The following is a 12,095-nucleotide window of genomic DNA, read 5'->3' as shown; positions in this document are numbered from 1 at the left end:
GCTCCTTTTCCATGTTGATCTTTTTGGGCAAGATAATTTGATCTCTGCTAAGGCTTCACTAAATAATGCCAGATTAAGGCTATGGAAAGTTGACTCTTGACAGCGAATCTTCTTCGTGCAGAATAGCCAATTTGACTCTCTGGTGCTGGCGCCTGGTAATGATTTTCTTGCTCGGGCAGCTAGTTTGCCTGATGAAGCAACTTTTTGTTTTATTTTTATTCTACCAAACACCAAAACTCTCCCAGCAACGTGAGATCATGTCTAGCAAGGGTTTCGTACACCAAAATTTATTTGCAATGCGAATAACAAGACCTTGTATGGACATTCCTTGGAGGGGAAAAGAGGGAGACTGATCATTACTACTTGGTAAATAAGTTACATATCTGGTGAAATTATAGAGTCACACTCCCCCCTAATCAAAAGTCCAAATGAAAGCCCCTAGGTTGACGTTCACATGTTAATACTCCTACCGGCTACTGTGTACTTTTCCATGCGATCGCGTGGCCCGTGCTAATCACGTGTCCAGATCATCGATCAACATCGTGTGCCGGAGTAGAATTGTCGTATCGATCTGATCTGCTTCGCACCAATCTTGACGTAAACTCTCCTCTGATCTGCTGCCACACCTGATTGGTTTTGACCACACGATGGATCCATCGAATGTGTTGGTGTCACGGACGGGTCTTCTCAATTAGCGGCGGTCTCTTGGGGCGTGCATGCTCACAGCCGAGTAGCTACAGCAGCTGAGTTCAGAAGCCTCGTCGAAGCAGCAGCAGGGCCCGTCTTTTTGGTTACTGGTCAGACTGGCGCCGCCGCGGTCTCCGCAGATGGCAGCGCCAGCGCATCGGCGACGACCTTCGCCACGGCGTTCTTGATCGGCTGCTCGTCCCACTCAGCGCTCGGCGACTGCAACAGATCAACGAGAGCGACACGAAAGAACGTTAGTTGGATAACGAACAGTGTCAGGAGAATTTAATCTACAGTTCTACACTGACAGTTGTCGTTCTCGTGCAACTGTCCAAGCCAGACATGTAGCTAAGCAGAGCCATTGACAATGGACGTCATGGATGAAAACTGGCAAGGCATACGTAAGAGGAATCTAGATCCTCTGAACTTCACGAACGTGAACAGTTAAGTCAGATAATTTAGGAGAGGAGTGTAATATTTATAGTCGAGTATTTAAATAATGTTACCATGCAAGAGGTACTGTAGTAATAGATTATTCATATAAATGCTATAGCATCAAATCTAAGCTATACATATGAGATCTAATGGTTCATAGTAGAGTAAAGTCACTGTGACGTCACTTCATCACGAAGTCAAAGGATCCTAATTGGCGTAAGAGATGTCGAGTGAGTACGCAACGACTATCCAAACTGTAGAATTTTCTCTAGCATGTGACAAGGCTCGAGTCTGATTTCAAGGTGTTTTACTTTTCATGGAATCTTGTTGCATCTACAGAAACTAGTGACGGATGCATCCCTTAAGCCAGTGCAAGATTCTTCTGACCCTGCCTAATCAACTGGGTCAATTTACGTGGTGCAGTACACTTCCTACCTAGCTAGCTCTAGAATTGCTCTTCATCTTGCATGCAGGGAGAGAATCGATCAGAGGATGCATCTGGGTCTCAAATTAACGTGTGCTTGTAATTCTTTCGGCTCTCTAATGAGAATAATATATATATCCATCAACTGTTAACTAATCTGGTAATATGTCAAACTGAATCATCATCGTCAATATGTCTTGAAGTGATCATATTCCATAGAAATAGATATATAGTGGTGTGTATACCTTGATTTGCAACGTCAGGACAGCTCGAGGAGGAGGTCCAGTGCTGCCGCTTGTACTCATTGCCACCAGGCTGACGTCATCCCCCATCTGATCTTTCAGGCACTGCAGCGTCCGAAGCACCACGTCCGTCATATTGCACCGCGACCTCACCGCTATCTTGAGCGTGCAGAGATCACGCGGTTCGATCGCCCACTCCTCTTTCGCCGCTCTGGTTATCTCGATCTGCACCTTCTCGCCGGAGTTGTCGTCGCCGCCGGCGTCTTTGCGGCCGTCGCCGCTGTCGCGCTGGGTCAGCCGCGACTCCAGCGACTTGTTCTTCTCCTCGAGTTCGGATACCTTGGACTCGAGAGATCTCACGTACTCCCTTGCCCTGATCAGTATCGACGTCTTGTCCTTCTGTCGTGAGAGAAGAAGCAAATGGTGGTTCGTCAGAATTAATATAAGCAACTCGTGCATAATCAGAAACCACGAAGCAGGCATGCATGAACACAAACACATATGGAGTTGACAGTTGCATGCATATCCACGTACTTTGGCGCCAGGTGGAAGGACGGTCTTGAGGGCGTGGAAGCTGTCGTTGAACTTCTCCCGCCGCTTGCGCTCGGAGATCATGTGCTGCAATTGGTTCACTGACGGCGGTGGCGCGGAGGCCTCGGCCGACGCCTGGTAGTAGTACTGCTGGTTATACCTCGCCGCCATGTGCATCTTGGCCAGCACCGACATGGCCGTCTTGAACATCCTCTGGCCGCACGCGCCCGGCTTCGTCGTCTTCCTTGGGCCGAGGTGCCGTGCGTAGCGCTTGAACGCACCGGTGTTTGCCGCTAACTCCGGCGCCATTGCTGCGGCTTCATGGTCAGCCGCCGGCGCAATCACGTGAAGGTTGTTGGCGTACTGACCATGGTAGTAGTGATCGTCGTAGGGCGCTACGGGTGCTAATGGTACGTGGGAGGAGACCTCCGGGTATTGGCTGCAGGTGGCCGCTGGCGGGGCGAGGATGTGCGCTGAGCTCTCGGGGCTGCAGGAGAGGGAGGCAGAACGTAGCGAGAGCGAAGAGGAGGACGACGAGGACGGGAAGCTGCCGGCGGCGTGGTGCAAATCGAGGAGGTGCTGCATGTCGATGGCGCCGTCGTTGTTGGAAGGCACGTACGCTGCCTCGTCGTCCATGTTCATGTGCATGCTGATCTGCATGTATGAATCAACAAATGTTACCACACTGTATAAATTGATCAGATACTTCACGTGTCTGTATTTGCAGTAGTATGATTGCATGGTCCAATCAACTGATCAATGAATCACTTACCTGGTTCAAGTGATGCTGAATCTGTGAGGTGATGAGCAATTGCTGCTCCTCCTCCTCCCTGTGCTGCAACTCTGCCGGGTTAAAGCTGCGCATGCAGAGAGTAATTCAGCTAGCTATAAACATATGATATTTACATGCACTTAACTACAGAAATTCAAAAAAACAATCGATATGATGTTAATTAAAGGATCAACATCTCATCTCAATCGATCGAGTATGCATATATGTAGCTAGTAAGCTTCAGTACCTGGCAGCGTAGCCGCACATGAAGCCGCTGTTGCCGGTGGTGTTGTTGGCATAGCCATGGAGCCAGCTTCTATCCATGGTGATCAATCGAAAGCTACTCAATCTCTCAGCTAGTTGTTTATGGATTCAGTTACATCTAAGAACTCAATATTAGTCGGAGATTACGTACGTATGAGTTGATTAGCACCATGAATGTATATGTGTAGAACAACAGAGATATAGGAGCTGGCAAGAATGCAGCGGATTGGAGGCCTATATATAGTGATAGGATGCTAATAAAAGGCTAATTGATATGTCAAGTGGTGTGTGACCTTCGTTCTGCGCATGGAAAGAGAGAGTAGCTGAGAATTAGAAGAGAACGCACGTGCTGGTTTGGAGTGAGGAAAATGGGTAGGTCATGGTGAACGACCGGGAGTCTACGGTCAATTTGGTTTGGTTGCCGCAGAAAGAAATTACCAACCGTTCGAGGAGAAGGGCGCTAACGGCAGCTTAATCTTTTGAACAACTACGCTTGGAGCCGTTCGAGCGATGGATCGACCGAGCTAGGAAATAATTCCATTTTTCTCTTCGTGCAGATATGCGTGCTTGTTTAATTATGTCATGTGCCTAGTTTAATCAACTTGCTAGTTTTTTTATTTTGAATATAATCAACTTGTTAGTTGTTTTTTAACAAATGGTACCGAACAATACACGTTTATATTCATATAGTAGGAAAAAAAAATACAAAAGTATAGTCCTAGAAAGCTATAATCAGAAGAAAAAAATAACAAACACGACAACATCCACCACATCAAGATCGGTTGATCCTACGTAGCGACAACTAAAACGAACCACCATAACAACATCCACCACATCATCAAGCACAGTCGCCCAATGCCAAAAATGGCCGTCGCTATATGTGATCGATCGCCGCTGCGCCATCGTGCCCTACCAGCTCCATTACACATAGACCAACCACATCGTTGGCCTTCTCATCCAAACGGTACCCACACCAAGCAACGCTACCAGAATAGCCCAACAACTCAATAGGCGGAGTCCTACTCCCACGCTTGACTACCAAACTCGGTCGATAGCTCTCATACCCAACCACAAGCTTAGACAGTCAGTGATGCGAAATGTCGAATGATGATGGGAAGTCCTATGATGTTAGTGTTGCATCCCAAGCTCGCAACTAATACATGCATGTGCCCGGTCAGGGCCGCCGTGTTTTACTCACAGTATGGTAAGTATTCGATGAAATTCACTATGGAAATATATAGGGCGTGTTTGGATGGGTGCATCAGGCCGTGCTTTGCATCCGCTCGTGCGTATATGCTCATGGAGAGACGGTTGGTTGTCATGATGCTCGTGCTTGCATCCGCTCGTGCACGATACACTCCGATGCTGCATGTGCGGAGACATTGGAATCGACCATGCATCACTTGGATATAGGCTCGCAGGATGCAGCGGTTCGACGGCAGTGAATCCTCATATAGCTTTAGATTTAACCTACCAAATACAAACTCAAATTCAACATGCATTCATCAATCTAACCAACAAACACTTTTTTTCTAGAATACAGTTACTTTCTTTTATCCAAGATATACGATACAGCTCTACGAAACATCATACCAACAACCAAATACACCCATAATAGCAACAATTGTTTATGTTGAGAAATGATCAACTTATGTCTATTAGGAAGAGGTCTCCTTAACAGACATCTCTTATTCATACCCGTGGAAGAAAAGTGCCTCCTCAACATCACACTTTCATCAAGACAAATATACAATATCTACTATTCTCAAAAAACTCCATCTCTGTTAACTTCAACAGTGTATATATAGAGAGAGACAAACCTACATTATCTACTATGCTCAATCTCTCTCTGTTTACTTCAACAGTTTACATGGGTCCAGCTAGCACATGGGACGATATTGCCTCTTGAGTAGCCGCGAATGCGCCCATACCACGTACATTCCCATCTGTGAACTCATGCACTCTCACGTTCGTGAATTGTGGCACGGGGATTTCGACCTGTTGAAGTCATAACGTCACGTGTCCACCACCCAACAATAAAAGATATATTGATTAATCAAATAGAAATTTATATATATACACACACGCTAGATGAAAAGATATATATTCTTTAAAAAAGACAGAATGCAAAATCCAGTTCCAAAGCCACCCCAAATAGCTTCGCAAAGAAAGATTAATTTGTTAGCCATCTTCTCACGAAAGAAAGAAGTTTAAAGAAGTACGAAGAACGAAAGATACGAAGAGTTCTTTTAAGGTACTCTTACCTCTCAAAAGGTAAGAGCTATGGTTAAATCCTAACCGTTGACTAACAATGCTTTATTTTCTCTAATAAAAAGAATAGTGTCTCCTTCCAATTAATACATACTCTCTCAGTTCAGAAATAGTGTGGAATTATTTAAATTTCTGAATCTAGTTGTATAATTTTTATATATTAGTTATTCTTATAATTTAATTAAATATTAGTTAAAGTATACAAAATTTGATTTTTTTTTTGAAAAAAATACGTTCTATTATTTCTAAACGGATAGAGTAACAACTAAAAGCAAAGGTGCTGATGCACATGATTATCTACCTTAAATTTAAGCATGCATGCGACTCCAAGGAATAAGAGGACACCTACCATGGTAGCAACGCCCAGCCCATTAATTTGGGTCTACGTGCCAACTAAATCAACAATTTGAACATAAAAAATGAAATTAAATGTACCAAAACTATTTTGTACTCGGAGAGAAAAATTACAGTTCAGAATCTTAAATATATAACACAATTCGAGCATGTAAGTTAGTTCAAAGTTTTCACTATAAACTTCAATTCGAAACAAGTCATAATGTATTCCTTTTATGCTCTACGTATTGAATTTCGTGTCAAAATCTAAAATTGACAATCAAATTTTGATATTTTATTGTATTCCGAATTCAAAGTGCTTAGCGAGAATTTATGTGTGGCAACCGAGTTTTTCTCTCACCATTGATCTCTTTTCTAGCAGCCGTACTTTAAATAAATAGGAGGAGGACTAAAAAAATGTTTGTTTCCTTAATTGATGTGTAACATCAAATTGTAGTATATATTAACTCCCTTGAGGCAAGAGAAATAACAGCCTTTGGAGGTATCTTCAACAATCCATATCAGCTAGCTATAAAGATGTATACATCATATTTTTGTCTATGTGGAGGAGAATTAATGATGATAAAAGAGAAACTTAATTAAAATATTAATGTGCAATCAGTCTATAACGCATGACAAGATGCATACCGATTTTTAATATAATATTGTATGTAGATCTGTATTAAATTAGAAAGAAATAATATAGTCAAAGGTAACGTGAAGTGCCTTAAAAACTCCCTTATAATTACCTCCAGGGAGAGGACGATCACGGATTGATATAATTGGGACTCGTCAGTCACCGGTGACGGTCGAGCCACGCGACGGGACGACCGGCAAGGGTTCACACTTGGCACTGGCGGCACTGGGGCTAGCTAGTCTCGGGTCTCTGTCCTGTGCGCATGCAGAAAGTTCGCCGCTGCTTCGATCGGTCGGACTCCGGCGCCAGACGTCCGCACGGGTCGCGCGCAATCATGGATTCCAAGACAGACCCGGGCGGCGGGCGGAATGGAAGGCCGCGGCGGGCGCTTTTTCGAGCTTCCGAGCTGATTCCACCCCAGCGATATATCGATTCGATTGGAGAAGTCAGTGACGGACGGCAACAATCATCCAATAATACGGCGCTTTCCTATGTAGCTGCTAGTGCTACCATCTGATCTCGGCAACCATGTCTTCCAAGCCTTCAACGACGACCCGTCTGCCGGAGTTGGGTCACAATAAAAAGGTCGTGGACAGTAACATTTTGAAAATCACTGTGCTACACAATCTGATTTCATGCATGTGCATTAAGTAATGCAGCGCTAGTACTTTTCCCATCCCCGTCTGTCATCTTGTCCTCTCGATCTCTGTGCACGTAGACCAGGTGCAGAGGCAGGCCGGACGCCGTAGAGAGAAGAACACTTGCGTCCGAGATTATAATTTTTGTAGACGATGCATGTCGGAAATATGTGTATTATTCTACTTCCATATCTGTTAGGAGGCATATTAGATTAAATATCGAGAATGCTATCTAAGCCAATACTTAGCAGACAATCAAATGTAAACTGGCCGTGAAGGTATAATATAATTATAGATAAATACAGCAGGTTCATTGTATACACAAATACAATTTATGTAAATAATAATATAAAATCACTCGACTACTGTTGCATACGTAACTAGTACTAATAATATGTAAACCGTAGATAAACCTAGCAGGCATGTAACGAGTCTAGGTGTTATGTAAATATTACCAATCAGGCTACCAACATCTATTTACAGACTTACAAATTAGCGCTCATTCGTCTGTTGATGTCGCGTAGTCTCGATGTAGTGAGGGCTCGTGGCCATGCAGATCATCAAGGAAGCATCATAGATTGCAGGCGAACAATGTATGAGTGGTCGTGCATATTCGTTGCTCAGAAATCTTATTATCATCTCTCGTGCAGGATTTACAGCATCAGCGACTTAGAGATATAGCTCATCCTTCGCTTCGGTGCAAGCTTAGGAGAAAGGGCAGTGAGATCCAGCAGCACAACATTACAATATAGTTCACTAGATGGAAAAGGATGAAATAATTCTAGATGTATTTGGTGTTTTCACATGTTTGATCCGGACATCTTTAGGATTTCTATAGGAAAGACGGTTGCCCCTCCCAGAACCGTTTCACATATAATGACGCTCCGCTAACTAGCAATCATTCAGTAACGGACCAATTAATTCGATATAATGGCATTTGACTATGCGTGGATAAACCCTCCGGATAAAACAGTAACAAAGAGAATACACGAGTGCCAAAAGATTTATGTTGAGTTGACTATTAGCCATTCCACTGTTGCAAGCACGTGTGTATAGCTAAAGCTCTATACTGTCATTTCTCTATTTTAGAAAAGAGAAAGCTCTCCTGTTTAAATTGGTCTACACCAACCTTCAATATATGACAATTCCACCGTACACTCTTCTTTGGGATTTTATAGAAAGGCTCCTTTACAAAATATTTAACTTCTTGCTATTCTATTTGAGTAGCAATTTCTCGCTGATGATAACAAATAGATCTCCTTGAGTCTATGACAATGGGCCGGGTGATAAATTTACTACTCTATCGGATGACAGACATGAGTCACATTCCAACAATGCATATGCAAGTAAGATACTCTTTGTTTGAGTTAGAGATTGTCGATTGTGGTTTTTACGATCTCTAGCTCAAATAAATAGGCAGTTTGTGGAATCAGATTGTAGCAATATGATCTTCAGATTTCAACAACCCATCTCCCACTTGATTATCGTAGATTATGAAGTGCGAAAAGACCAAAATACCCATCGAACTTTTGTGAAAGTTACCCGCCTTGCCACTGGCCTTACGCCCGTTTTGTTTGCTACTAGAGAATAGATTGTTTGTGAGAGGATATTTGTATGGACAAAAATAAATTAAGTTTGTATGGATGATGTATCTTTTGCTATTTATTTATGTATTTTTATTTTTCATAAATATTCTATGAGTCTGATCAAATATGAAATGTGTCACAAATGATAAATAGAGCACTAAAACAGCTAAGGATATTACAGATTTTTAACATTAAAAACAACAATCTAACGTTGCTAGAATCTAAATTACCAAACAACTATTAATTTTTTTATCCTCAACTTTTACAGTTTACGATCTATAAATTATTTTATAAGATCTCTTGAAACAAACAACACTAAAAAGAATCGGTGCCCTCCGTATACCCGGCCAGCGGACGGAATGGAAGGCCGCTGCGGTCGCTTTTTGGAGCTTCCGAGCTGATTCCACGCCCCAGCGAGATATCGTTCGATTGGAGAAGTCACAGACAGACGGTAACAACAATCCAATAATACGGCGCTTTCCTATGTACCTGCTAGTGTTACCATCTCGGCAACCATGTCTTCCAAGCCTTCAACGACGACCGGTCCATACCGGAGTTGGGGCACAATAAAAAGATCATGCACAGACTAAAATTTTGAAAATTACTACACAATCTGATTTCCGGTGCATTAAGTACTGCAGCGCTTGTAGGACTTTTCCCATCCCCGTCTGTCGTCCTGTCCTCCTCGATCCCTGTTTACGTAGACCAGGTGGAGAGGCAGGCCGGCCGCCGTAGAGAGAAGAACACTTGCATCCGAACTTATAGTTTTTTAGACACGTACGCTGCCATGGAAAACATCTGATTAACAGAAATCATAGTTTATATGGTTTTTATTGTATTACACAACATTAAGATTTTTTAACAATATATTATTCAGTTCTAATCAACAATATATTATTCAATTATAACCATAATTCTTCCATTATACTCCATCCGATTGCAAATATAGATCGTTTTAGATTTATGCACAAGGATTAAGAAAGTAGATCAAATGATCTTGTTACCCTTTATTTATTCTGCATTGGAAAAGATAACTATTTATTTATGAGAGTGATAGCATTTATTAAACAAGGGCAAGAAGGGAACAAAAGAGAAAAAAGTGCATAGAAGTTTAAAAATGACTTATATTTAGAGAATAATTGAGGAGGCTAAAACGATCTACATTTGCACTCAGAGGGAGTATTCCACAAGCACTTAGTTTACTCAAGTGATCAGTACCTCAGCTACACAGTGAGAACTTCTTTGTAGACTATGTTCTTTATATGAGTCCCAATAGACATAGGTTGATCATCATTTTTCTTCTCTGGGACAACAAGAATCTTGACGTTACTACTTGAGGTAGCTCTAGAAAGAGCAACATAAAGTTGTCCATATGAAAACATCGGATCAGTGAGGTAGACACCAACGTTTAGAATAATCTATCCTTGTGTCTTGTTTATAGTCAAAGCAAAGTTAAGTTTAATTGTAAGCTGCTTCCTCTTGCACCTGAAGGGGAGCATCTCGTCATCGGATGGGCAAAGAGGAATTCAAAGAAGGAACATCCTCTTACCAGCGTGCTGGCCAAGCACAATCTCAGCATCAATTGCATTCCTCATGAACCCTCGAACCACTAACATTGTCTCATTGCATAGCCTATTCACAGGGTCAATGTTTCGCAACAATATTAGAAGGCAATTAATCTTCAACTTTAGGATATAAGGAGGTAGCCCATTGGGTGTTAAGGAATTCAGGGTAGTAGTTATGTGGATCATCCTTCGCACGATCAAAACTATGATATATCATCTCCTCCTCGGGGAATCGCTCAATCATCCTCATATTGATCTTATCAACGTACTCATTCCGAGTTGACAGGATTGCCCGATGTAGGACTCCAATCCCGTGATCTCCTGTACCTCTTATATCAGTCCCTAGATCAAGTAGCTGATACATACAATACAACAGTTGTAATATCATAATCAAACTTCATATATAATTACTAAGGTTCAAAGTACAAAAGGTTACAACCTATACTGTATATTACAAACCTGACCGAGAGGCCAACAAAACACAACGGAAAGCAAAAGCCCAAGCCACAAGTAACTTAGGGTGAGAATGCGACTTCTAAGACTATTCTTCATCCTTTACTTCACCTCCGACGAAGTCGACATCGGCTTCCTCATTTGATGATAGCAAGAGTGAGTACGGATTGTACTCAACAAGCCTTATACTATTTCAAAGTATTGATAGATGCATAAAGATAGTAATTCAAGGATAAGACTTTACGATTTAGTTTTAAGCGTAAAACAAGTTTTATGCAGGTGTCTAGTTATATTCTCTATTGTTAACCTTCGAAACAAAGGTAACCTTGTAACAAAGCTTTTGAAATAATTTTAAAACCAGAAAACAATAACAAGTTATATTTGGGGGTTTTCGGTCCTGGGAGGGGCTACACCTCGCTCTGCAGTCTCTTTCAACATATCTGGTATACCTCTAGTACCATACAGATTCTGGCAGATTCAACCAGCAATTTTATCGCACGGACATCTAGCCCACACACCCACTCATCAAGGCACACGCACCCAGAGTCTAGTCTATGACCGTGCACATGACTATTCAAATATGTTTACTCTCTATAGAGGACGTACAAATTTACCCACGCGATATGCTCAGTATCCAACCGTTGCAAGCAGAGGAGCGAATCATACCAAGACACTCCAATCATCTTTCCTACCGAGCTTTTCTATAAGATTTACCTCCAAACGCCAGGATCCATGTACTAAAGGTCAGCCCCTTTTTAAGCCTAGGCCGGTTCTAGCAGCCTTTAAATAGAGGGACAGATGGCCACTTAACTAATCGCTACTCTCGTCCTCCTAGTATGATGTCCAACTCTGTCAGATGAAAGAGAAGTCAAGTCCTGCTCATTCAGGACGCATGGTTGCACGAGGTGGCTAGGCCAGACGGTGCAATGACTTGATCTTAATCGGCCGGGGCAAGTATCTTCTATCAATGAACATCACATATGTAACTCAAGCCCCAGGAGCATCCTCATCCAGAGTACTACTCCACATGCCTCTGTCAAATAGTTTTCACCCATTTTTACACGTCGTTCCCATATCCCACATGACATCAAGGATTTCAAAACCATCATGAAATTCACAACCATCAAGGATTCACGGTATATGAGTTATCATTGATAACAATAAATCTTATCTTCGAGGAGAGGTATTTTAAAAGCGACGTCTTGGAGGAGACGTATTCAACTATAAGCATGCTAGATATTAAGGCGTCGTCTATCA

At 42.3% G+C, this 12,095-nt stretch overlaps 1 protein-coding gene across 1 annotated transcript; it reads right to left on the bottom strand.

Annotated features, from left to right (window-relative positions):
• Positions 1 to 262: 262 nt before the first annotated feature.
• Positions 263 to 3,564, bottom strand: LOC133909840 (putative transcription factor bHLH041). Its single transcript, XM_062352388.1, has 5 exons — positions 3,339 to 3,564; positions 3,092 to 3,176; positions 2,323 to 2,973; positions 1,792 to 2,187; positions 263 to 906 (listed from the first exon to the last, which is right to left on the bottom strand). Exons 1-5 carry the CDS (start codon positions 3,413 to 3,415, stop codon positions 799 to 801), a joined length of 1,317 nt encoding a protein of 438 aa, XP_062208372.1. The 5' UTR covers positions 3,416 to 3,564; the 3' UTR covers positions 263 to 798.
• Positions 3,565 to 12,095: the final 8,531 nt, after the last annotated feature.

Source organism: Phragmites australis, chromosome 2 (genome assembly GCF_958298935.1).
Source record: "Phragmites australis chromosome 2, lpPhrAust1.1, whole genome shotgun sequence".
NCBI lineage: Eukaryota > Viridiplantae > Streptophyta > Magnoliopsida > Poales > Poaceae > Phragmites > Phragmites australis.
This window is presented reverse-complemented; position numbering and strand designations above follow the sequence as displayed.